Consider the following 24782-nt stretch of genomic DNA (forward strand, 5'->3'; position numbering starts at 1 on the left):
TAGCCTTAAATGAAATATTCTATAATACTCTACAGCGAGCAGACACTAATTAATTGGTAGTTACATAGGGATGTCTTATTAGATTAGGCTTGACATCCATATTATAACTGAACGAGTCAATCACAGTTAATCACGTTGCAGCGAAGGCTGAAATGAATTAATAATGATTAGCCACTTTCTGCAATGAGTCAGCATGGAGAACAGGCAATAAGGTAGTGTATGAATGGTGAAGGCTAGACCACGCTCACCTCGTTACATATTGCAAATATAGTATTAAAAGCATTTTAATGACCACAATGAGATTTCAAGAAACAAGATCCATTTCCCTGACAAAATATTTCATTTGAAATCTTAGTAATAAAAACGGTGAAAAATGGGTTCTTTGAAAATAGCATTTTTAATCTATAAAGGTAAACACTTTTTTTGAATTTAATAATTTTTACATATTTTTAAAGTTTTCCTTTTTTTTTTATCAAAGTGGAAAAGGAAACCCAAATTTTGGCTATGCAATTCATATCACGTATGCGCTTAAAACACAAAACCTGCCTTGTGCACCAATCAAATCTAAGACAACTCCCCCTATTCCGCACACAATAAAAAACATTGTATTGTGAAAGTGTCATTCATCATACACTACAACCACTAATAAAATCCCTGATCATGCTCATTTTCCATCACAGCCAATCATACAAACAAACACTTTTTCCCAAATTAAGGAATAAAAGCCCTACATTATGTAAAAAGTCATTGAAAAACGAAAATTATTGGTTTGAAAAAATGTTGATGGTCAAGTACAAAGTTATAATCTGTGCACAAATGGTCAGTAGAAGGTGCTAGGGTACAAGGCTCTGAGCTTCAGATCCAAAGCATGATGGTTTTATTGGGGAGCAACACATAAGACCTGACAGGGCAGTTTGAAAAATAAAAATAAACTTAATTGTGTATCTAAATTTGTTGTTCTTGCTGAAGGTGATGAGGGTGATGATGATGAACATGGTGATCATTCTGGGACTAAAGCTGCACTAGGTGACAATGGTGGCATGCAAACTGTAAGCTACCGATGCCGTCCGTCACTGGTGGAAGTAGACGGAGGTAATAAATATAGTAGGATGCATCCTAGAGCACTCTCCCTAAAGTGCACTTGTTATAAATGATATGATCATCCCATTTAGCAACCATGTCATGGTTTATGGGTCTAGGATACGGATGATCCCAGAAGTTAAGCAGAGTTGAGCTGGGTCTCTTTGTGGATGTGAGAACCATGAATTACATTTATTTCAACCATGAGAGTCCATTTATGACCACAGACCAGATTCTGTGGCTTGAAATGCTAGAGGACTGGTTTCAATCATCTTTGACACTGAGTGCGGCAATTGGATTGAATTAACCCTTGCTTGAACTGGCCGAGATCAAACTAATACAAATACAATCTATTGCTAATATGCTCTACCCATTGTTCCATTGGATATACAATGTGTAGTTCTGTTCTTCTGTGTTGAACCACAAGCACTTTGGTATTGGGCGTCAAATATTGGTTGATGTCACAAAAGGAGTTTGATATCCCCTTAACCAGCCTGTCCCTCGTCTCTCACAATATGTGGAGCATGAAAACATGAACTTTTTATACCCCTGTTAATGTTCACCAGCTCACCAGAGTGCAAGTGCGATGTCTAACAAATGAAGAGGAAGTTTTTACTCTCTTCTCATCTTCCTACTCTACCTCCTGTCCTCTTGATCCAATACCCTCACAAATTGGTAGATCCCTGACTCCTGCGCTCATTCCACCTCTATCCAAAATATGTAATGTATGTCTCTCTCTCTCTCTCTACTGGTATCTTTCCATTACTATACAAGCACGCAGTGATTACTTCTATTCTGAAAAAAACTAAATTCTTACCCAAACTCTAGCTCAAATTACCGCCCCATCTCTCAGCTACCATGACCCTCCAAACTTCTCGAGAGAATTGCTTACACTCACCTCACACACTTTCTTACAGCACACAACCTACTAGATCCTCTTCAGTCAGGCTTTCGCTCTCAAGACTCAACAGAAACTGCGCTGACCAAGGTTGTCAATGATTTGATCACAGCAAAAACTAAAGGCCATTAGTCTCTTCTAATTCTCCTGGATCTCTCTGCTGCATATGACACTGTTGACCACTTTCTCCTCATACAAACGCTACAATCCCTAGGTCTTGAAGGCACTGTCCTATCCTGGTTCTCATCCTACCTATCTAATCGCTCTTTCAGTGTTAATTTCTCTGGATCCACCTCTGCTCCGCTTCCTTTATCAGGTGGAGACCACAAGGCTCAGTCCTAGGTCCTCTGTTATTCTCTATCTACAACAGTTCTTTGGAAAACTAATAAGCTCCTTTGGATTTCGGTATCATCTCTATGCAGATGATACAAAAATCTATCTATCCTCTCCTGATCTCTCACCATCTGTGTTGTCTCGCGTTACTGACAGTCTTTCTGCCATTTCATCTTGGATGTCTTCTCGACAACTCAAACTCAATCTATCAAAAACAGAATTAATAATATTCCCACCCAAAAACAGAAGTTACCTACCTGACATTTCTATTTATGTTGATAACATGACCATAAATCCAACCCCGCAAGCTCGCTGCCTAGGTATAATCTTTGACTCACAACTATCCTTTGTTCCCCACATCGACTCTATATCTAAATCATGTTACATACATCTAAAAATCATTTCCAAAATACGCACATATCTCACACAAGACATTGCAAAAACTTTAATTAATGTACTTATCATGTCTCGCATTGACTACTGCAATTCCCTCCTTACTGTACTTCCCAAAATCAGACTCAAACCAATACAGTCTATTTTGCACGCAACGGCTAGATTGATTTTCCTTGGAAACTGTTCTTCCTCAGCTGAGCCACTCTTTCAGACTCTACAATGGTTACCGGTTTTTCAAATAATCCAATATAAAATTCTTCTACTAACATACAAGGCCATCAACAAAATTGCACCGACATACTTCTCCTCACTTGTGTTAAAATATCTCCCAACTCAACACCTCCATTCTGCACAAGATCTGCGTCTCTCTTCCACTCTCATCACCTCCTCCCATTCCCCGTTACAGGATTGTTTCCGGGCTGCACCCACTTTGTGGAATTCCCTCCCTCGCAGACAACAACCCTCTGACCAACATAGTTGTATGACTGATCACACAGCCACTAAATACTTTGTAACCTTTGCATTCTAGCTGAAAAATATGCAATTAGATGTAGCACTTACCCTTGTGTATCAAACTCCCATTGTCCCATAGATTGTAAGCTTGTAAGAGGGCCCCTCTTACCTCTATGTCTGTATGTATTACCCAGTATTGTTTTGTTACTGTTTATTCCCAATTCTAAAGTGCTACGGAATTTGCTGGCACTATATAAATAAATGTTGATGATGATGATGATGATAATTGCATATGAAAAAGGGGACATTGTAGCCAAGCCATATAGGAAAATTTTTCACTATATGCTACTCATTGTAAACATGTATATTGTTTATTGTATATTGTTGATATTGCAGTGATACTGTTATACATTGTTCTTAAACTGAAGCTATGAGGGTTATGGGTAAGGATTCTGTGGAGTCCAGGATACAGGTGAAGAGGCTGTAGCTGCATTCATGCTCCCCCTCCTTTCTCTATAGGAGGTCCTGAACAGCTGGAATCTAGCTAGGTCTGGCTCAAAAAGCTTGTAAGTAGTTAATTTCAGAAGGGGCTGAGTGTTATCCTAGATCTGGGGGTGGGGAAGGTCAATTATTCATTCATCATCTTCCACAGCATTCATTTACTGTTTGTGTCACGGGCACTAGGAGTCTTTACCCAGGGATCACCAGGTGATAGGCTTACCAGAGCAGTATAGGTGGTAATATGGTACTCTGGTAGCAGGGTGATCACGGAACAGGAAATAGCAGATGATGAGATGCTCAGGAAAGTCTATGACTAGCAGCACTGGCAATATGGAGGTAGTAATACACGAGGAACTGTATGGACAAAGGACACGTGAAGGTAGTCAGTGGTCTGCGGTAGCAAGTTGTACCACTGCTATAGTGAGGAGGAATGTCCAACAGAAACGAGGAGGTGATGAGAGTCAGCGGTCTGCGGATAGCAAGTTGTACCGCTGTCCGAGTGAAGGAATGGAATCCAAGTGGAGGTATCCGGGGAGTCAGTGGTCTGCGTTAGCAAGTTGTACCACTGCTATGTGAGAGGATACTGGAACAGGTGAAACTGTAAACAGGAGTCAGTGGTCTGCCACTAGCAAGTGGTACTACTGAATATATATGTGAGGAGGTGCACGGGGAGAGACTGCAACACAATATATACACGGGCACCTTGACTTTGATCCACAGTAATATGCACAATATAAATGTATAAATGACTGAACAACACTGCCAATATAGAAAGTCTCTTGAAGTAATCCGGCATGAGATAACACAGTCAATGATGGCAATAGACTCAGCGGATAGTACACTCCAGAGGAGAACCAACACAGTCCAGCAAGGTATGCAATACACAGCACAGTCAATGGGAAGTATGCATACCGTGGTTCAGGAGAAGGCAGTCAGACAGGAGTGCAGAGATACCTGAAGGGCAGGAGGCCAGCAGGATACCAGTCCCTGGATGGGTGAAGCAGGGGTCTAGCAGGTGCAGCGCACAGGTAGGTAGACCAGCAGGGAACACAGGAAGGCGTGGAGAGCGGATCAGCAGTAGATGGATGAGTAGCGCTGAGAAGTAACAGCAGCGGGTCTCTGCGGGAACACGGAGGTAACCAATAGCAACCAGCAGGTGCAGTAACGATGGGACACCGGAGCAGAGTTGAACTGGAACAGATGATCACGGAGAGTAGCGGGTAGCAATAGTGGCAGCAGACTCAAGGAAACACGGGAGAGTAGACAAGAACTGAAGACTGAAGCGCACAGAGGCAGCGGATAGGAATCAGCCAAACAGTCACGATGAAACACAGACGGGTTGCAGGTTGAAGACTGTAGTGCACGGAGGCAGCGGATAGGAATCAGCTAACAGTCACGATGATGAAACACAGACGAGTTGCAGGTTGAAGACTGTAGTGCACAGAGGCAGCGGATAGGAATCAGCTAACAGTCACAATCATGAACAGGTGAGTGGATGTGGATGAAAGACTGTAGTGCACGGAGGCAGCGGATAGGCATCAGCTAACAGTCCCAATAATACATGGTAGAGTTGAAGTGGTTAGAAGACTGTAGTGCACGGAGGCAGCGGATAGGAATCAGCTCACAGTCACGATGATACAGTAGATGGTAGAAGTGGTATGGGAACCACAGTAGTAGAAGTGGTTTGGAAACCACAGAGGTAGAAGTGGTTTGGAAACCACAGGAATCAGCAGGGCTGAATAAACAAGGAAACACAGGAACACCTTCAGAGACTCATGGGGAATGAGACTCCAAGATCAGGCAATGTGGTGATGACCACAGGTGCTTAATATAGGGAGGTTGCCTGATCTGCCAATTAAGTTAAAGGAACATACACTGGAGGTATAGAAAGGGCTGCGCATGCGCAGTCCCTCAGGATGGAGGACGGCCACGGTTCCTAAATGTCCGGGAAGAAGCACTCACAGTCCGGTGAGTGACAGTACCCCCCCTTTTAAAGGTGGGCACAGAACGCCTGGAACCGGGCTTGTCCGGATTTTTGGAATAAAACTTCTTCAGAAGGGCAGGAGCATTAAGATCTTCAGCTTTGATCCATGAACGCTCCTCAGGACCAAAGCCCTTCCAATGAACGAGGAAACGGAGGACTCCTCGCGAAATTTTTGCATCCAATACCTCAGTAATCTCGAAATCCTCCTCCTGATGAACTTGAACTGGCTGCGGTGCTGAGGAAGGAGTCGAGAAACGGTTGATGATGAGAGGTTTGAGCAAGGACACATGGAAGGCATTGGAGATCCGAAGATTCTTAGGAAGAAGAAGTTTAACACATACTGGATTGATAACTTGAATGATCCTATATGGACCAATAAAACGAGGGGCGAATTTCATAGATGGAACCTTCAAACGAATATTTTTGGTAGATAACCAGACACGATCTCCAAGTTTTAGTGGTGGAATAGCCCGCCTCTTCTTATCTGCGAAAGACTTATATTTGTTAGATGTCTTCTTTAAACAGGTTTTGACCTGAGACCAGATATTTTTGAAGGTCTGACAAGCAGTCTCCACAGCAGGAACTTGGGTGGGCGGGAGGGCAGGAAATTCCGGAAAAGACGGATGGTGACCGTAGACCACAAAGAATGGAGTTTTGGATGATGACTCATGGTACATGTTGTTATGGGCGAATTCAGCCCAAGGGAGCAATTCTACCCAGTTGTCTTGGTTGGCTGAAGAGAACATCCTAATAAAAGTCTCAAGATCTTGATTGACTCGTTCCGTTTGTCCGTTAGATTGCGGATGGTAAGACGATGAGAGTGCTAATCGTATGCCCAAGGTTTTACAAAGGGCCCGCCAGAATCTGGAAACGAATTGTACTCCTCTATCTGACACAATCTCAGACGGACATCCATGGATGCGGAAGATTTCTTTAATGAAATGTTCAGCCAGAGTAGACGAGGAAGGTAAACCGGACAGAGGGACGAAATGAGCCATCTTCGAAAATCTGTCTACCACTACCCAAATAGTATTGTGATTCTTACTTGGTGGCAAATCAGTAACGAAATCCATACTAATATGGGTCCAAGGCTTGGACGGAATGGGTAGTGGTCGCAGCAACCCTGCTGGAGTTCTGCGGGAGGATTTGAACTGAGAACATAAATCACAGGAAGCAATAAACTCTTTGACGTCTCTCCTCATTGAAGGCCACCAGTAACTACGAGAGAGAATCTCAAAGGTCTTATGTTCACCGGCGTGTCCAGAAAAACGAGAGGCATGGAACCACGAAAGGATTTTCCTCCTCAGAGTAGGAGGCACGAGGGTCTTCCCAAATGGTAGCATTTTGGTGGATGAAGCAGCCAGAGAAATACATTTGGGGTCTAGAATAGCATGGTTGGGAACCTCTTCTACATCAGAGGACGTCACAAAAGCTCGAGATAGAGCGTCAGCTTTCTTGTTCTTAGCAGCTGGTTTGAAGGTTATAATTAATTCAAAACGGGAAAAGAAAAGAGACCATCTTGCTTGACGAGGGTTCAAGCATTGAGCAGATTGCAAATATGACAAGTTCTTATGATCCGTGAAGATCGTCACCGGATGGCGAGCTCCTTCCAACAAGTATCTCCATTCCTCTAATGCAGCTTTGATGGCCAGCAACTCCTTGTCCCCGATAGTATAGTTTTTCTCTGCGGGCAGAAGACCCCGAGAGTAGAAGGCACAAGGATGTAATTTTTGTTGCTCCGAGCGTTGGGAGAGAATAGCTCCTAAGCCCACATTAGAGGCATCTACTTCTAGGAAGAAGGGGAGTGTCACATCAGGTTGTCGCAGAATGGGAGCAGACGAGAAGGACTCTTTGAGGATTTGAAAGGCTTGGAGAGCCTCAGATGACCATTGCTTAGTATTAGCCCCTTTCCGAGTTAAGGCCACAATGGGAGATGCAATGGATGAGAAGTCTTGAATGAAGCGTCTATAGTAATTGGCAAAACCTAAAAAACGCTGGATGGCACGAAGAGTAGTTGGCTGAGGCCAATGTAGTACAGCATTTACTTTGTCTGGATCCATCTTCAGGCCAACTCCGGAAACTATATACCCCAAGAATGGAATCTGGGGTAACTCGAATGAACATTTTTCCAATTTACAGAACAATGAGTTTTTCCGTAGTCTGGAGAGGACCTCTGCCACATGTTGGTGATGAGAAGGCAGGTCCTGTGAGAAGATCAATATGTCGTCCAGGTAGACAACGACACATACATATAATAAGTCCCGAAAGATCTCATTGATGAAACCCTGGAAAACCGCGGGGGCATTACACAGCCCGAAGGGCATTACTAAATATTCGTAATGCCCATCTCTGGTGTTAAACGCGGTCTTCCATTCGTCACCGGAACGGATTCTAATTAAATTGTAGGCACCACGAAGATCCAACTTAGTAAATATCCGAGCTCCCTTGATGCGATCAAATAGCTCAGTGATCAGCGGAATGGGATACCGATTCTTGATAGTAATGGCGTTGAGTCCACGAAAATCTATACAAGGGCGTAATGATCCATCCTTCTTTTTGACGAAGAAGAACCCAGCTCCAGCGGGAGAGGTGGAAGGTCGAATGAACCCACGCTGGAGATTCTCCTGTATGTACTCAGATGTGGCTTGAGTTTCAGGTAACGAGAGAGGATAGACCCGACCCCTGGGAGGAGTCTTGCCAGGTAGAAGGTCGATCGGACAATCCCAAGAACGATGAGGAGGAAGACGTTCAGACTGAGCTTTATCAAACACATCGGCAAATGAAGCATACTGAGGAGGGAGTCCCGGGGAGGAAGATGAGATGGAAGATTGCTGTACTTTAAGAGGAATAACTTGAGAGAGACAACGATGGTGACATTCAGGCCCCCAAGACGTAACTTGAGGGGTGCGCCAGTCAATCTGGGGAGAGTGACATTGAAGCCATGGAAGGCCTAAGACAATCGGACTTGTCGTAACAGGAAGAATTAAAAACGAAATTTCTTCATGGTGTAGTACACCAATCTGAAGGGTTACTGGAGACGTACTTTGGGTGATGAGACCATTGATGAGACGTGATCCATCTATAGCCGTCACAGTAATGGGTGTTTTTAAAGTGATCACTGGTAGGGACCATTGATTCACTAGTGATTTAGAAATGAAATTTCCTGCTGCTCCGGAATCAATCAATGCCTGTGACTCAAAGGATTTAGTAGCAAAGGAAATCGTAACATCGAAAGCGCAGACTTTAGATTTCATAGACAATGGAGAGGACTCCAGGGACCCTAACTTCACCTCTCCAGAACTAGTTAGGGCCTGGCATTTCCCGATTTCTTAGGGCAAGAACTGAGCATATGTGTGGAATCAGCACAATAGATACAGAGTCTATTCTTTACTCTTCGTTTCCTCTCTTCTAAAGATAATTTGGAACGTCCTATCTCCATGGGAATCACAGAAGGTGAAACTGGACGAAATTGAGGGTTTAAACGAAGAGGTGCTTTAGCAGAAGTTGTTTTCTCAGATTCTCTTTCACGAAATCTCATGTCTACACGATGGCAAAGAGAGATCAAATCTTCTAGTGACGAAGGAAGCTCTTGGGTAGTCAGTGCATCTTTAATTTTATCGGAGAGCCCCTGCCAGAAGGCGGCAACTAATGCTTCAGTGTTCCACTGAAGTTCAGAGGCTAAGATCCTAAATTGAATGACATACTGTCCTACTGTATGGGAGCCTTGTCGCAAACGAAGAATGCTGGAAGCAGCGGAGATCACACGACCTGGTTCATCGAACACACTTCGGAACGTGGAAATGAATTTGGCACTATCTTGTAGAATTGGATCGTTTCTTTCCCACAGAGGGGAGGCCCAAGCCAGGGCTTGTCCAGAAAACAATGAGATAAGATAGGCCACTCTGGAACGATGGGTAGAAAAATTTTGAGGTTGGAGTTCAAAATGGACTGAACATTGGTTAAGGAAACCTCTACAAGTTTTGGGGTCCCCGTCATATTTTGACGGAGTAGGCAGGTGAAGCGTAGGAGCTGTAGACACCTGGGATGGCACTGGGGAAACGGAGGAAAGCACAGGAGCTTCAATACTAGCTGTAACAGTCTGTCCAGATGTTCCTTGGGAGGTTAACGATTGGTAACATTGAAGTAACAGCTGTTGGCGAGCATCCTGTTGCTCCACACGACTGACCAGATGCTGCAGCATCTCTTTAGCAGTAGGTTCCGTATCTGGGTCTGTCATGGCCTGATCTTACTGTCACGGGCACTAGGAGTCTTTACCCAGGGATCACCAGGTGATAGGCTTACCAGAGCAGTATAGGTGGTAATATGGTACTCTGGTAGCAGGGTGATCACGGAACAGGAAATAGCAGATGATGAGATGCTCAGGAAAGTCTATGACTAGCAGCACTGGCAATATGGAGGTAGTAATACACGAGGAACTGTATGGACAAAGGACACGTGAAGGTAGTCAGTGGTCTGCGGTAGCAAGTTGTACCACTGCTATAGTGAGGAGGAATGTCCAACAGAAACGAGGAGGTGATGAGAGTCAGCGGTCTGCGGATAGCAAGTTGTACCGCTGTCCGAGTGAAGGAATGGAATCCAAGTGGAGGTATCCGGGGAGTCAGTGGTCTGCGTTAGCAAGTTGTACCACTGCTATGTGAGAGGATACTGGAACAGGTGAAACTGTAAACAGGAGTCAGTGGTCTGCCACTAGCAAGTGGTACTACTGAATATATATGTGAGGAGGTGCACGGGGAGAGACTGCAACACAATATATACACGGGCACCTTGACTTTGATCCACAGTAATATGCACAATATAAATGTATAAATGACTGAACAACACTGCCAATATAGAAAGTCTCTTGAAGTAATCCGGCATGAGATAACACAGTCAATGATGGCAATAGACTCAGCGGATAGTACACTCCAGAGGAGAACCAACACAGTCCAGCAAGGTATGCAATACACAGCACAGTCAATGGGAAGTATGCATACCGTGGTTCAGGAGAAGGCAGTCAGACAGGAGTGCAGAGATACCTGAAGGGCAGGAGGCCAGCAGGATACCAGTCCCTGGATGGGTGAAGCAGGGGTCTAGCAGGTGCAGCGCACAGGTAGGTAGACCAGCAGGGAACACAGGAAGGCGTGGAGAGCGGATCAGCAGTAGATGGATGAGTAGCGCTGAGAAGTAACAGCAGCGGGTCTCTGCGGGAACACGGAGGTAACCAATAGCAACCAGCAGGTGCAGTAACGATGGGACACCGGAGCAGAGTTGAACTGGAACAGATGATCACGGAGAGTAGCGGGTAGCAATAGTGGCAGCAGACTCAAGGAAACACGGGAGAGTAGACAAGAACTGAAGACTGAAGCGCACAGAGGCAGCGGATAGGAATCAGCCAAACAGTCACGATGAAACACAGACGGGTTGCAGGTTGAAGACTGTAGTGCACGGAGGCAGCGGATAGGAATCAGCTAACAGTCACGATGATGAAACACAGACGAGTTGCAGGTTGAAGACTGTAGTGCACAGAGGCAGCGGATAGGAATCAGCTAACAGTCACAATCATGAACAGGTGAGTGGATGTGGATGAAAGACTGTAGTGCACGGAGGCAGCGGATAGGCATCAGCTAACAGTCCCAATAATACATGGTAGAGTTGAAGTGGTTAGAAGACTGTAGTGCACGGAGGCAGCGGATAGGAATCAGCTCACAGTCACGATGATACAGTAGATGGTAGAAGTGGTATGGGAACCACAGTAGTAGAAGTGGTTTGGAAACCACAGAGGTAGAAGTGGTTTGGAAACCACAGGAATCAGCAGGGCTGAATAAACAAGGAAACACAGGAACACCTTCAGAGACTCATGGGGAATGAGACTCCAAGATCAGGCAATGTGGTGATGACCACAGGTGCTTAATATAGGGAGGTTGCCTGATCTGCCAATTAAGTTAAAGGAACATACACTGGAGGTATAGAAAGGGCTGCGCATGCGCAGTCCCTCAGGATGGAGGACGGCCACGGTTCCTAAATGTCCGGGAAGAAGCACTCACAGTCCGGTGAGTGACAGTTTGTATATAATATTCTAGTGATTGTTTTTATTACAATAACTGTACTGTTGTACTTTCTAACTGCATTTTCCTGAGTGACTAATTAGAAGGTACTGGGTAGGCTTCCCTGGTCTAGGAAGGCAACCCAGCCAGCGTTAAGTGGGTAGGATTGGGCCAGATAAACCCGGTATCTTCACAGATGACTCTATATTGGTCATAATTGGTGCCACTTATTGATGACGGATTGTAGTGATTACTGAACAATGCTTCTCTGCTTGTAGTTGGGATTCTAGTTTAGATATTTTACCTATTTAGAGATCTGTTGAGCTAAAAATAAATAAATTAAACAAATCTGCAGTACCACTCAAGGTTTTCGGGAAGGAGATGTGTTGTTCTTCCTATCAAAATCTATATTTATTGGTCAATGTATGCAGGTCTATACTGGGGCAGGATTTACACAGCATTTATACCATATTTTGCTATGCATATATAAAACATGAGTAGTGACATTTGACAACAATACAACTGGAACAGAACTCATGAAAGTACTGCATTTACTCTGATTTTACTATACCTTTTACATACAAAATCTTCCTTTCCAGCTATTGGCTGCATTGCACAATTTATGATCAACTATTGCATAATTTCCAACATCCGAGCTTGTGCTTTGCATGGGAACATTCAAATCCAATATGTGGCCTACAGTACTGTTTAATCTGATCTAGACCACAAGCTTGGAATTTACAAAACCCTCCCTTCTGAAAAAATATCATCCCCACGATGCCCACTGCCCAGCTACCCATCCCTTTATAACCATCTGACAGCGACCTTTCATCTCAGCTCTTCTTGTATATTCTCCTTTAATATCAGTTTCGACTTCAACAGTTAAATAGTTGGCTCAGTAGTTAAAATAGAGAAAAGCGAGACACAGTAGACTGTTGGGCAGCTTATTCTGGCATGCAGTTCAGTAAAGCGCTCTCACTTACTCTAATAAGAGACATCCAGTTGACTTAGTTGTTAACAGCACTTAAAAAAAGAAGCAGGACACCCTTTAAAAACCAGCCAAGCTGCTGTAACGCATAGCAACCAATCAGACAATTGCTTTCATTTCCTAACTTGCACTAGATCAGTGAAAGCTAATTGCTGATTGGTTGTTATGGGTGACTGCATTATTTTTTACCCAGCAGCATTTAATGGTATTCTATATAAATATTCTATTGTACAGTATAAGATAATACAGACTCTGTGAAATTTCCAAAGCCGACAAGGCAATGACTTTGTTGCAGCCGTGTCGTTTCATCACTGCCTGTAGAGCGACACTACACCATATATCCCTCTTTGCTTTTCTTTGCTATTTTCATTACCTCCCCTGCCCTGCAGCGTACAGTGTTTTCCGCGCAGACCTCAGCTGCCACGATTAATACCTACCTGTATCAGAGCTTTCTTAACGAGCCTGCTTATGTCTTGTCTCCACTCAGGAATGTCGGGGTTGTGGAAATCCAGATTCGGAGAAAATGACAGCAGCTGGGACTGGAAGTATTCTGAAACACAACCATTAAAAGACACTTTGTATCAATTCCCTGCACATCAGCTTTTTATAGTCAGTGTTGCTGTAGTGTCTTTGCTGAATGCTCACGGCGGCCGGGGGGATTTTTAGATATGTTTTTTGCAAAGCTTAATAAAGGAAACAGCCTCACCTCATGGAGCGGGGCTTAAATGACTCTGATTATTAAAGTAGATATTCATTAGCTGCTGGTTATAATCAGGTTGCTTTTGGCCTGCAGAGCAGTGACAGACAGTTAATGGCTTTTTAAATGAACATTGTCACCAATTGGCTAATGACATTGAGCAGGGAGCTTTGTCTACAGATTTTCCCTACAGAACAGATGTCTGTCTCGCCATGACATTTTGGTTCTGGAAGGACCGGTTAATGGTGTTTTTTATACGATGTCATAATTGTCAATAGTAACTTCATGTTGTAAACACTGAAATGTATATTTGGATGGTTACAGTTATGTTATTGTAATTTTTTTTTTACTATTTTGTATCTAGTGTACTCTTAGTTATTTTAATAATTAGATACATAGTAGGATTACAAGTATATATATATATTTATATATTTATTTTAAAAGCCTATGCTCAGAATAAATACTTATACGTTATTGGGTTAGTATTGTACATCATAACACACACCAACATTCTCTAATTTACTGACACAGTGTTCTGAATAAATGTCCAAGAACAGTTATATCCACTTCTCTAAAATCTATCCGAGTTTTAGTTTCTATATTTATTCTCTATGTAAGCTGCTCAGTACCACTTTCTGGTTGTATGCAATTCTTTATGTCTATTTCTATTCTGAACATTCATGTAATTCCACATTTGGGCAGCACGGTGGCTAAGTGGTTAGCACTTCTGCCTCACAGCGCTGGGGTCATGAGTTAAATTCCCGACCATGGCCTTATCTGTGTGGAGTTTGTATGTTCTCCCCGTGTTTGCGTGGGTTTCCTCCGGGTGCTGCAGTTTCCTCCCACACTCCAAAAACATAGTGGTAGGTTAATTGGCTCCTAACAAAATTGACCCTAGTCTCTCTCTCTCTTTGCCTGTCTATGTATGTTAGGAAATTTAGACTGTAAGCTCCAATGGGGCAGGGACTGATGTGAATGAGTTCTCTGTACAGCGCTGCGGAATCAGTGGCGCTATATAAATAAATGATGATTTCCTCCGCTTTTGTTATGGATTCTATAGGTGAAATGTGCAGCCTGCCATCTAATTCTGCATATAGGTAATTGTGCAATGCCAATTCTCTTCTTACAATGCAAAACCTAATTTTCAGTATATACTCTTATTTTGCACATATTGACAATAAGACAACACTTTTATTTGTGTGTTTTAGAGCAATTCTCAGTATTTATTTTTATTCTGCATGTGTTCACAACTGCACTGTACAACTTCTCCTGTTCTGTTCACTGGATGCAATTCTCAACATCTGGGGGTAAATGTATCAAGCTGAGAGTTTTACGGCGGGTTTGAAAAACCAATCAGATTCTAGCTGTCATTTATTTAGTACATTCTACAAAATGACAGCTAGAATCTGATTGGTTGCTATAGGCAACATCTCCACTTTTCAAACCCGCTGGATAACTCTCAGCTTGATACATTTACCCCTTGGTCTTCTTTTGCTCAATATATTGGGTGTAATTCTCAGAATCTGTTCTTATGTCGTATGTATGTAAACTGCACAGCACCACTTCTCTTGTATTATATGCAATTCTCAGTATCTGATCTTATTCTGCAGGGCTGCATTGCTGCCCAGTATCACCTCGACACATGGGATTTTCCAGATTCTGCGTTTTGAAAAGTATAGGGAGTTTTAGGACATCTACTGCATAGTCTCCATTGTCCATAATCATGACTGTCAGTATGTGCAAATGTTTCACACTGAATTATACAAATTATATACATGTAAATGGGAAAGGATGGGGGTTTGCTTTGTAATAACCATTTACAGTCACTAATCAATCTCATGAAATGAATAAAGTCTGAGACAGGTTGCTGATCTCACCATGTACCGCCACCTCTTTTGTATCCTGTATGAGCGTGCCTCCGGAGGACACCTGTACAGTGATGGTGTTAGTGCCCTCCACACCGAACGTCAAGGACATACTGCTGTCCAAGGTGATGAGAGGCTGGGGAGACACAAGGAAGACGTTAAGTATGTTCCCTAGAACCTTACTTGCAAATCGCCTATCCATTTACTAAATTAAGGTAGGTTAAACCAAGTCAGCAGATAGCCATTGTTTTAGTCTCTGTCCCATAATCCCTCAATCTCCTACCAAAGCCCTTAGCCTATCAATTCACTAAGAGCTAGTGACATCACTGAGGTATACATTGGATATTAGTTTAGCCCCAAATATGGCTGCCTCCTCTGTGTCTAGTTGCAGCTCTACTTTAACTTATACTACAGCACAGAACCTCCGTCGGATTCTCCCGAAAAGCTTTGTTCAAACACACAACCTTTCCACCTTCAAATTAAGACTGCAATAGCTCTAGTTTCTCTTGTTCTCCTTGGTAATTATTAGCTGCTTTGCACAACATCAAAGAGAAACTATCAAATAATGTTCCTATACCTTTATGTTTTATTCTTTTGAGAGTAATTACCTTTCTTTTGAAACAAATGCTGTTCCTCCACCTCATATCTAACCATGGTCGTGTCACGCTACACAATAGCACCTTTGCCTGCTATCTACACATAATGCACATTATTTAAAGGGGCGATGCTTTTGTAATATACGTTCGCTGTGATATGTGCAAGCAGTAAAAAATATATATATATTTTATAGTGCATTTAATTTATAAAATGATATGTGCTGAACAATTTGCTCTTGCATAACATCTAAATAATTAAATAATCTATCACTTGTAGTGTCAGGTACTGAAGGTAACGGCAGATGTGCTGCAAAGGTCTGACCAGGAAACCGTAGAGTTCTAAAGCGCTTATATACTTTGCCAGCCTATCATGAAACTGTACAGGGGATTCTGCGGTTCCGCTGTCAATGTGCTCCGTGACGAGGTTTGACAGCGGAATCTCTCTGGTGAGAAGGCGAACGGCATTATCCATTCACTTTCATGATAGGTAAACTGAGCCTATCATGGCTTTAGAACACCGCTGTTTCCTGACAGTCTGCTCTATAGCTGTTGGCTGCATTCCACAGTTCAGGAAACAAAGTCTCATCAACTATTATTTCCAACATTCCTAAATGGAAAATGAAATACTCTAGGACACACCTGATTCAGTTTCACCATGCTCCCCTCTCTGAATTCATTAAAGACAAAGTATCATTAACGAAAGTGCGGTTCAGCAGCAAAAATTATACTTTCTGGCTTCATGAACCTATTTTTAGGTCAAAGCGCTTGTTTTTACTCGGTAGTGGACCAAGAGCAAAAGAGCTGGATTGATTGAGGTCTTCTTTGCCTGGTGTGGTCTAATCCATGAATCATCATTGTGGGCAGGATGACTCCCTTAATTTTATTAAGATGAGAGACAAAAATATTGGCCAATTACAGTTCAGTATAAATTCTAATATCAGTCATGATCGAGTCACAGACTGACAATATTTGCGCGTTTTCTTAGGCATGGATAAACTAAGACATGGAAAATGTACTAAAGTAAATGTATCCAAATTTGATTCAAGAGCCAGTTTGGATCACTGTTATGATTCCAGTAGCCTTCTAGATATATCAAATAAGCTGGTGCTTAGGTAAGAGACAAACACATATCGGAAGCCCCCCAACTTAACGAATTAGGAACATTGTGCCCTAAAGTGGTTAAAAAATAGAAGTGATCTAAAACGTGAGCCCACAGAAAAGGTGGGATATGTGTTAGTCTTCCCACTAACAAGTACTATGCTATACAAACTAGACGATTAGGAACTAAATGATCCTACAATATATTATTCTGCTCATTTGCAGAAACGATTTAGGGCTACAGTAGAGCAAGGATGTCTCATATAAAGTAAATAACTGTACCACTTTTAAAATATTTGGACTCATGCTACGTCTACTCCTAACAAAGATGGTATCTTACCTATGAGACACGTGGGCGGGCCTGATTCATTAAGGAATGTAAATACCCATACGTGCCGTATATTGCGTTAAACTGCTCAGCACATGCCCAGAAACAAACTAAACATCAGAGAACAGAAGTGTATGCAATTCATTTTCGAGTGCAAAGGACCTTATGATTTAAGGGGTGGAACGGGGAGTGGACTGGGCGTATGCATATAGTCAATGTACAGTAAGGGTGAGCCAAGTTTGAGTGTACGCAGAAGCATCATATTCGTGCTTTGGGCATCTCTAAGATACGTGTATTTCTGTCATATCACTTGCACCAGCTACAGGTCAGGTGTAAGTACTGATTACTAGTGATGACAGCTGTGTACACATGCTAGAACATGTGTTTGCAATCAAGAACAACTGTGTTCTTACAGATCCGCTTCTAATTGAATATGGACGTGCGTTTGCATGAAATACGTGTGTTTTTTTAATAAAAAACAAAATGTGCAATACATTTGTTTCGCGTGCCTTATTATATCAGGCCCTGTATTATCAATTTTGTTAACCCTGGATTGGCTGGAGGGATTTGGTTTTGCCAACCACTGTATCAGGTAGCATTTTTTACTCTTTCCACAATGCGTGCTTCCAGCCAAACCCACGGACTTACAATCATAGGCACAGACCGGTTTTACACGGGTGCTTTCAAAATCCGTAATATGGACATGCATGTTTGTATACGCGAGGCGATATAATTAGATGCATTTGTAGAAAATGACATGGATGCATTTTTTTCCAGGAACATTTTTTTGGGGAACTGTTTGGCTTGGAAAGAAGAGTTTTGAATACATCATTTGTCGTATCGAGCATACATGACACAACATATATAAATTTGGTCGTGGCACTGTCCTATTGTTTTCCAGAGCATGTTAAGACTTGTTCCATGTTAATCCAGACAAGGAGAGGATTGTGCGAAGTTCACCACAATAAAATATGTTATTATCTGTGCAAAATTTCACTTTTCCTATCTTTTGCAACCTTTTCCTAGTAAAAAAAAACATTTACCTATGTACTACTTTAGTCTACAGAGTTTAATTTCCCCTAAGATATAGATGCCCGTCCCCCTTTTTGAACCTTCTGTTGAATAACTGTATCTGACACATGCTTGATAACCCCAGTTACTATTTCAGTATATTTATGATTTAACCAAACATTAATGACGTTCTGTCCTCGCTTTCATCCTGAATCTTCTCCCAGGACATCGATGGCGGTATAAAGTGCATTAACTCATTAGGCTGATAGAGTCCAGCTCATTACTGGACTCACGTTGACTGATAAAGAGCTCTTCTCCAACCATAAAAAGAGATGGATTCTCTCCCTGATTTAAAGGAAAGATCGCCCCGTTTAATCAAGTCAAGGATATAAAGAAAATCTCTGAATAATTTATGATTTAACAAATGAGGCGGGTGATGGAATTTATAAGGTGGATAACCTATGTTGTAGATCATGTGACAGGCTCGTTAAAACAGAGCGGGCGTGCTCCATCAATCCTCTGGCTTGTCTTAAAAGCTACATAAAGCAGCCACATTTTCCTTCTGAATATTGAATTATATCTTCCTTACAGGCTTCCCTGTCGATCTCGTGCCTGCAGCGCAACCATGTTCAATGGAACGTGTCTGAAACTCACTGAAGCAGTAATTCCACCGGTGAGTGGGCAATAAGGTTTTAAATGTCCCACTGGTGGATCTGCAGGTGATAGCACAAACACAGACAAGCCAGATGCATTTATCTTACCTTGGTATTATTCCCAATCCACCAAAAATAAGTGAGCGTTCCCGGGTGAGACGGCCAAACCATAGCGCTGACGTTAACTTCTTTATTTCGAATGGCTACGAAGGGCACTCTTAGATGAACGTGTTCGACGGGGTCTGCAGAGGGATACAAGAGAGCGCCATTATACTAGGTCATGCTGCAAAATTTCATAGTCAATACATACATGCTATACGCTCATATCCCATTTTCCAACACGTTCTCCATGGATTTTAAAGTGGGTGCCCAACCAAATCTTTAAGCATTTGCCAAATGTTATTCGATACTTGAACATGTTTTCTAATTTAATTCTTGTTTCTCGCACTGTTTACAGTTATACAGTTATGACTTTATTCAATCATTATCTGTTTCCTGCTTATTCTTTATGACTCTTGCATAAAACATATGGGGATAGCTGAAAACTGATTGGCTGCTATGGGCAGCACCTCCTCTTTCTACCAGGTTTGAAAAATCCACCACTTAAGCGTTAGGTACTACTAGGCACAACAACGAAGCCACCGGAATTTGGCCTGTCAATCACTTTGCCAGAATATATTATATTGTTTCCAAACTCTGAAACTATACTATAGAAAGGAGATTAGAATTAATTTGAAAAAAAAATTGTATTTTTTAATCAAGTGTGAAATATGCTAAAATGGCCAATACATTACAAATGATACATAAAATCATTGTTTTCCTGTATACTGAACAGTGCTAAATTATATCATAATCTCCCTAGGCCTCCAGAGTAAATCTAGCCCTAGAAATGAAACTTAAGTCCCATTTCGGGTGTAGTTATGTGTATGGGGTGTGCGGCCACATAACAATTATTTTTTACTCTTTATATAGTATTATCCTTAATAGTTAAGGGTTTGTTTTGCTTTTGTTGCAAATAAGAACCTCATACCTCAATAGCACTAGATTCTAGGGAATTAATAGTCTGCATTCTGATGAACGTTGGCATCGGCCCCCTCTGGGTGGCGGGTAAATCCTTAACTGGCACCCGCACGAAGTGATTATAGAGAAAGATTGCGCCAGTAAACTTTGATTTTGCCAATAAAACGAAACAAGCCCAAGGAAATTAGTTTGCTATCTCCAGCTAACAGCTCCTTTTGTTACTTAATGGACCAAGGTGACGCCAAGAGCAGTAACTGCTTTAATAACAGGTAGTTAAATGCCGACATGATTGATTTGTAGCGGTATTATTACCGCCGTAAAGTTCCAGGGCACATTTCATCCTTCACTGGGAGAACTTAGAATGATAGAAGGCATTGGTTACCCTGTCTTTAAGTATATTAACTGCTCCAGAGGATTTCATGTGGGCAATCCTGAGAATACTGGGATTGTTATCTTATGGAAGATGCAAAGTCAGGTTGATGAAGAAGACTACAGGGAAACATAAACCAGAATCTAAATATTGCATGGATGTATAGAGGAAACTTTTTTTCCCCCTCAGTAAGCAAGTATAGAGGTTATATATAAACCACAGTCACAAACAGGACGCGCAACAGTCAATCGTCTGCAAATGGTTTAAAATAAAGGAGATATGAAAAGCAGCACATTTATGTGAGATCAGAAATAAGAAACTCGAGATGAGCTTCTAGGTATATATATATATATATATATATATATATATATCTTTATATCTATCTATATATATCTATATCTATATATATCTATATCTATATATCTATATCTCTATATCTATATATATATATATATATATATATATATATATATATATGTATCATACCTCCCAACTTTCCTGATTTGAGCACTCTGTGCCGCCATCCCCACAGATGGGAGAGTTGGGTGGTATGCCGACATGGTGAGTCGGTGTCTCTGGTGCATGCGGCAAGTGAGGAGTGATTTTTGGAGACAGAAGGGGTGTTGGCGGGGTCTAGCTTTTAAGAGTGTAGAACACGCCCCCAGGTTGCGTAATCATGCCTATTGAATCGTGACCATGCCCCCTGACATGACAAAGACACGCCCCCTAACATTACTTAGACATGTCAAATGCATATGTTAACAGATGATGAATGTATAATTCTATCGCTGTTCAGTTACATTCTCCAAAGGATTTACTAAATGTAATATCACATTTTCTGTCATGACATGCTCCGTTAAGTTACAAACTTGCAGTTCCATCAGTAAATCTAATATGTAATGCAGGAATATATGAACATCATGGAGACTTTAGAAGAAGAGCTTTGCTCCACAGAAAGTCTGTGACAATAAAGTGATATATTAAATTTCAGGGTGTCTAAACATTTCTATGAAACTCCATCCTAACATGACACTCCAATACACAACAGATTACTGTCAATAACATATACATTGGATTATGAGCACTATATTGAGGAATTCCTGAAATCTTGATGTTGGATCTTATCTGCGACTGAAATTTAGCAAAGTATTCAAGAGATGGATTTGTGATCAAACTTTGACAAACCAGACACCATATTGTTTACTTACAAGTCACATGGAGATAGAGGACGGCGCTGTCAATGCCAACATTGTTTTCTGCATAGGCTGTGACTTGATATATCCCAGAATTCTTATAAAAGTGACGTATGCCATCTTCGATCTTGCTAAAATTAGCGTAAGACACTGCACTCCCATCTCCGAAGTCCAGCTGAATATTTATCCTTTGCAGATCTCCCTGGAAAACAGAACAAATTGCTGTCCGTTCATAAGGTAGATAATTATGGCAGTAAAATGTCTTATGGAGAGGTAAAACTATAGGAGGCATAACTTTTTTAAGGTGAAAATCAGACAAACTGTGATCTGAAGTTTGTGGAGTCCACTAAATCTTCTCATTATTTTTTTGGGCTGGTGTAAATATCTTCTAAAAAAAATATATTTCTACTAATTCTTTCGATCTAGTTTCATTACAGGTCAAAATTCTGGTAAACTATTAAATAAGTATGTCGTGTTAATTGATTCATTGCCAAGTCTTCCACCCAAAAAAAAAAAAATAGACAAAACTAGAACCTGAGAATCCAGGACACATTGATTAAAATAATTTGGACACTATCAATTTTAGTTACAGTCAATGGTCAAAGTGGAAATTTAGAAGTGGCAGAATGGAAATTTCGGTATCAATTTTGATAGTATTTCAATCAGTAGGACAAGTGGTGGCATGGCACACCACCATATGTCAGCTTACTTCGACCACTGGTTAAGATTACACCTGGCCCAGGGGCACACGCAAGGGGGTTTCTGGTTCTCCAGAAACCCCTCCCCTCCGCAAAGAATGGGGGCTAAACAGTGCCCCTACATATCGGCACTGTACTCTACAGCAGCCGCGGCGCTGTCAAAGAAGCGTCCGCAGCGATGCTGTATTGTATAGTACAATACAGCACCGTATAGTACAATACAGCACCACCGCAGACGCTTCTTTGACAGCGCCGCGGCTGCTGTATAATACAGTGCCGCCGAAATGGAGCTGCTGCGCATGCGCGGCCGCATGCGCAGCAGCTCTCTCTATATATTTTTTAAAGATCCTGCGTGCGCCCCAGTGGCCAAACAATTTGACAGGTAGAAGAAGAATATTACATCAGAAGATCAGAATATTCCATCCAATACTTCACATTTTGCTAATGTTTCCAGATCCCTTTCTTGGTCCAAGATAAACTTGTGCAACGGGGATGAAGTTACAGACTGATCTGCAACCAGACTCATGGTGCAATCACTGCTCTCTCCATGATAATATATGGTAGGGAACTGGTGGACTACTGGGCTTTCCCTGGACACCTTGAGCATCTTAATGAACAAATTAAAGGTAAAAGTCCTTGAAGAGCAATATTGGAATAGGACAACTCTTTTAAGCTGAGAGTCATGCTATAAGAAGTCCAGAAACTCAGGTGGTGGACCTAGTTCTACTGCCACCTCGTTTGCACATTTTTTGGGAGATTTTTATAAGACTATGACTTGTGTCGCGTCAATGGCTTCACTGACCACCTCCTTGTTCATGGAAGTTTTGGTGATCAAGAAATATCAGCAAATAGTTCTATCAACATATAACTCATGGTGCTGTAAAATATAGGTCACATATTGAATTCACTGCATTTTTTACTCATTCATGTAACCAGCTCACTATAGGAGATACACATTGAAATATTGCTACAGTGTGTTCCTTAACTTCCTTTCGGCCAATAGAAACCATTATAACTGAACGCATTGCATGCCCGAAAACCTTTATCTCAAAAACTATGGAATCAACGTAGGTGCTTCTATTAGCAACAAAAATAGTCTTTCTGGGCATGCCAACGGGCATAAAAGGGAGCCTGTCCTTTAAAATATAACTCTTAGTCGACTGAAAAAAAGATTAAAGAATACATTTCCTGTTATCTACATGTAAAAAAAAAAATTAAAAACACAAAAGATTGTGAAACAGCTGTTTACCTGGGAGCTATTACACCGATACTGGATGTGTATAAAGACATTTGTTCCAATATAAAAAAAAAAATTCCATTTATAAATAAATTATATTTTGTCCCCTTTGTTGCTTTATCAGAAATCATTTTAGTTTTAGAATTTAATAGTTTTTGCAAAGGCATTGGAGGAACCATTTTTGGGTTGTTACTGAAGGATTAAAAACCCTAAAAAGCTATTTTATAATTAATTTAGCCCTTTATTTATACAGCGCTGTACGGAAAATGTTTATAATATATATACGTGATGCTAATATATTTAGAAACAACTGTAAATAATATTGGTATAAACGGTGAGTTCTGAAGTCATCATTTCAGCCTTGATTAGTTAATTTAGTGCTCCACCTGTTTCTTGGATAAGTAATCTAATTGTAAAGCTAATAAATTATCCAAAAAACAGTTTAATTCCTGGTAGGTAGGCCTTCATTAATTCTACACACAAACCAGATTGTCTTCCTCTCCATCTATGCATTTTGGCAATGCAGCCATCGTTTTTGGGTGTATATTACACCCTACACTTATAGTTAAACATCTAAAGAAATGGACAAATGCAGTTTGGTTTCTGTCTCTATAGCTCCCCCAACCCCCCCCCCCCCCCACCGCCCTCCACTTGCAGTTGAATAGAAAAAAAGCAGCCTGGATAGACTGAACAATATAAAAAATAAATGGACCAAGGTAGTTTGGTGGCTGTCTATGACCCCCCCCCCCGCCCTCCACTTGTAGTTGAATAGAAAAAAAGCAGCCTGCATAGACTGTAGAATTAGAATATAAAAAGAAATGGACACGGCAGCTTGGTATCTGTCTGCATCAGATCCCCTCTCCACTAGGAGTAAAAAAAAAAAAAAGCAGCCTGGATAGACTGAACAATATAAAATATAAATGGACCAAGGCAGTTTGGTATCTGTCTGCATCAGACCCCGCCCCCCCCATCCACTTGTATTAAAATAGAAAAGAAGCAGCCTGCATAGACTGTAGAATTAGAATATTAAAAGAAATGGACAAAGGCAGTTTGGTATCTGTCTGCATCCACATCATAATTAGCGCCACCTACACAAATCTCCCCCTCATCCTCTTCTAATTCCAAAGTGGCATCCTCAATTTGTGTATCACCGGCTACACTCGGGCTGTTCAGGCACACATCAGCAGAACTGCTGAAAGGGCCCTTCTTTCTGGATACATTATCAGAATGCTCACGATTAGACATCCCACTGTTGGATGGACTCTCCACAGGGATTGGCCTTAGTGTTTTCTTGCAGCTCGGCTTTCACACGTAACAGTAGTTGTGCACCACTTTTGGAATT

At 41.6% G+C, this 24782-nt stretch overlaps 1 protein-coding gene across 2 annotated transcripts in view; it reads right to left on the bottom strand.

Moving 5' to 3' along the window:
- Positions 1 to 24782, bottom strand: part of SORCS3 (sortilin related VPS10 domain containing receptor 3) — a 502293-nt gene that overhangs the window by 19999 nt on the left and 457512 nt on the right. For both annotated transcript variants that reach the window (XM_075215733.1, XM_075215732.1), the window contains 4 exons: positions 21521 to 21707; positions 19031 to 19164; positions 15249 to 15372; positions 13112 to 13224 (listed from right to left, as the gene is read on the bottom strand). In XM_075215733.1, the coding sequence (XP_075071834.1) occupies positions 13112 to 13224; positions 15249 to 15372; positions 19031 to 19164; positions 21521 to 21707 (558 nt within the window). The remainder of the gene's footprint in view (positions 1 to 13111; positions 13225 to 15248; positions 15373 to 19030; positions 19165 to 21520; positions 21708 to 24782) is intronic.

The sequence above is a fragment of the Mixophyes fleayi genome, chromosome 6 (assembly GCF_038048845.1).
Source record: "Mixophyes fleayi isolate aMixFle1 chromosome 6, aMixFle1.hap1, whole genome shotgun sequence".
Taxonomy (NCBI): domain Eukaryota; kingdom Metazoa; phylum Chordata; class Amphibia; order Anura; family Limnodynastidae; genus Mixophyes; species Mixophyes fleayi.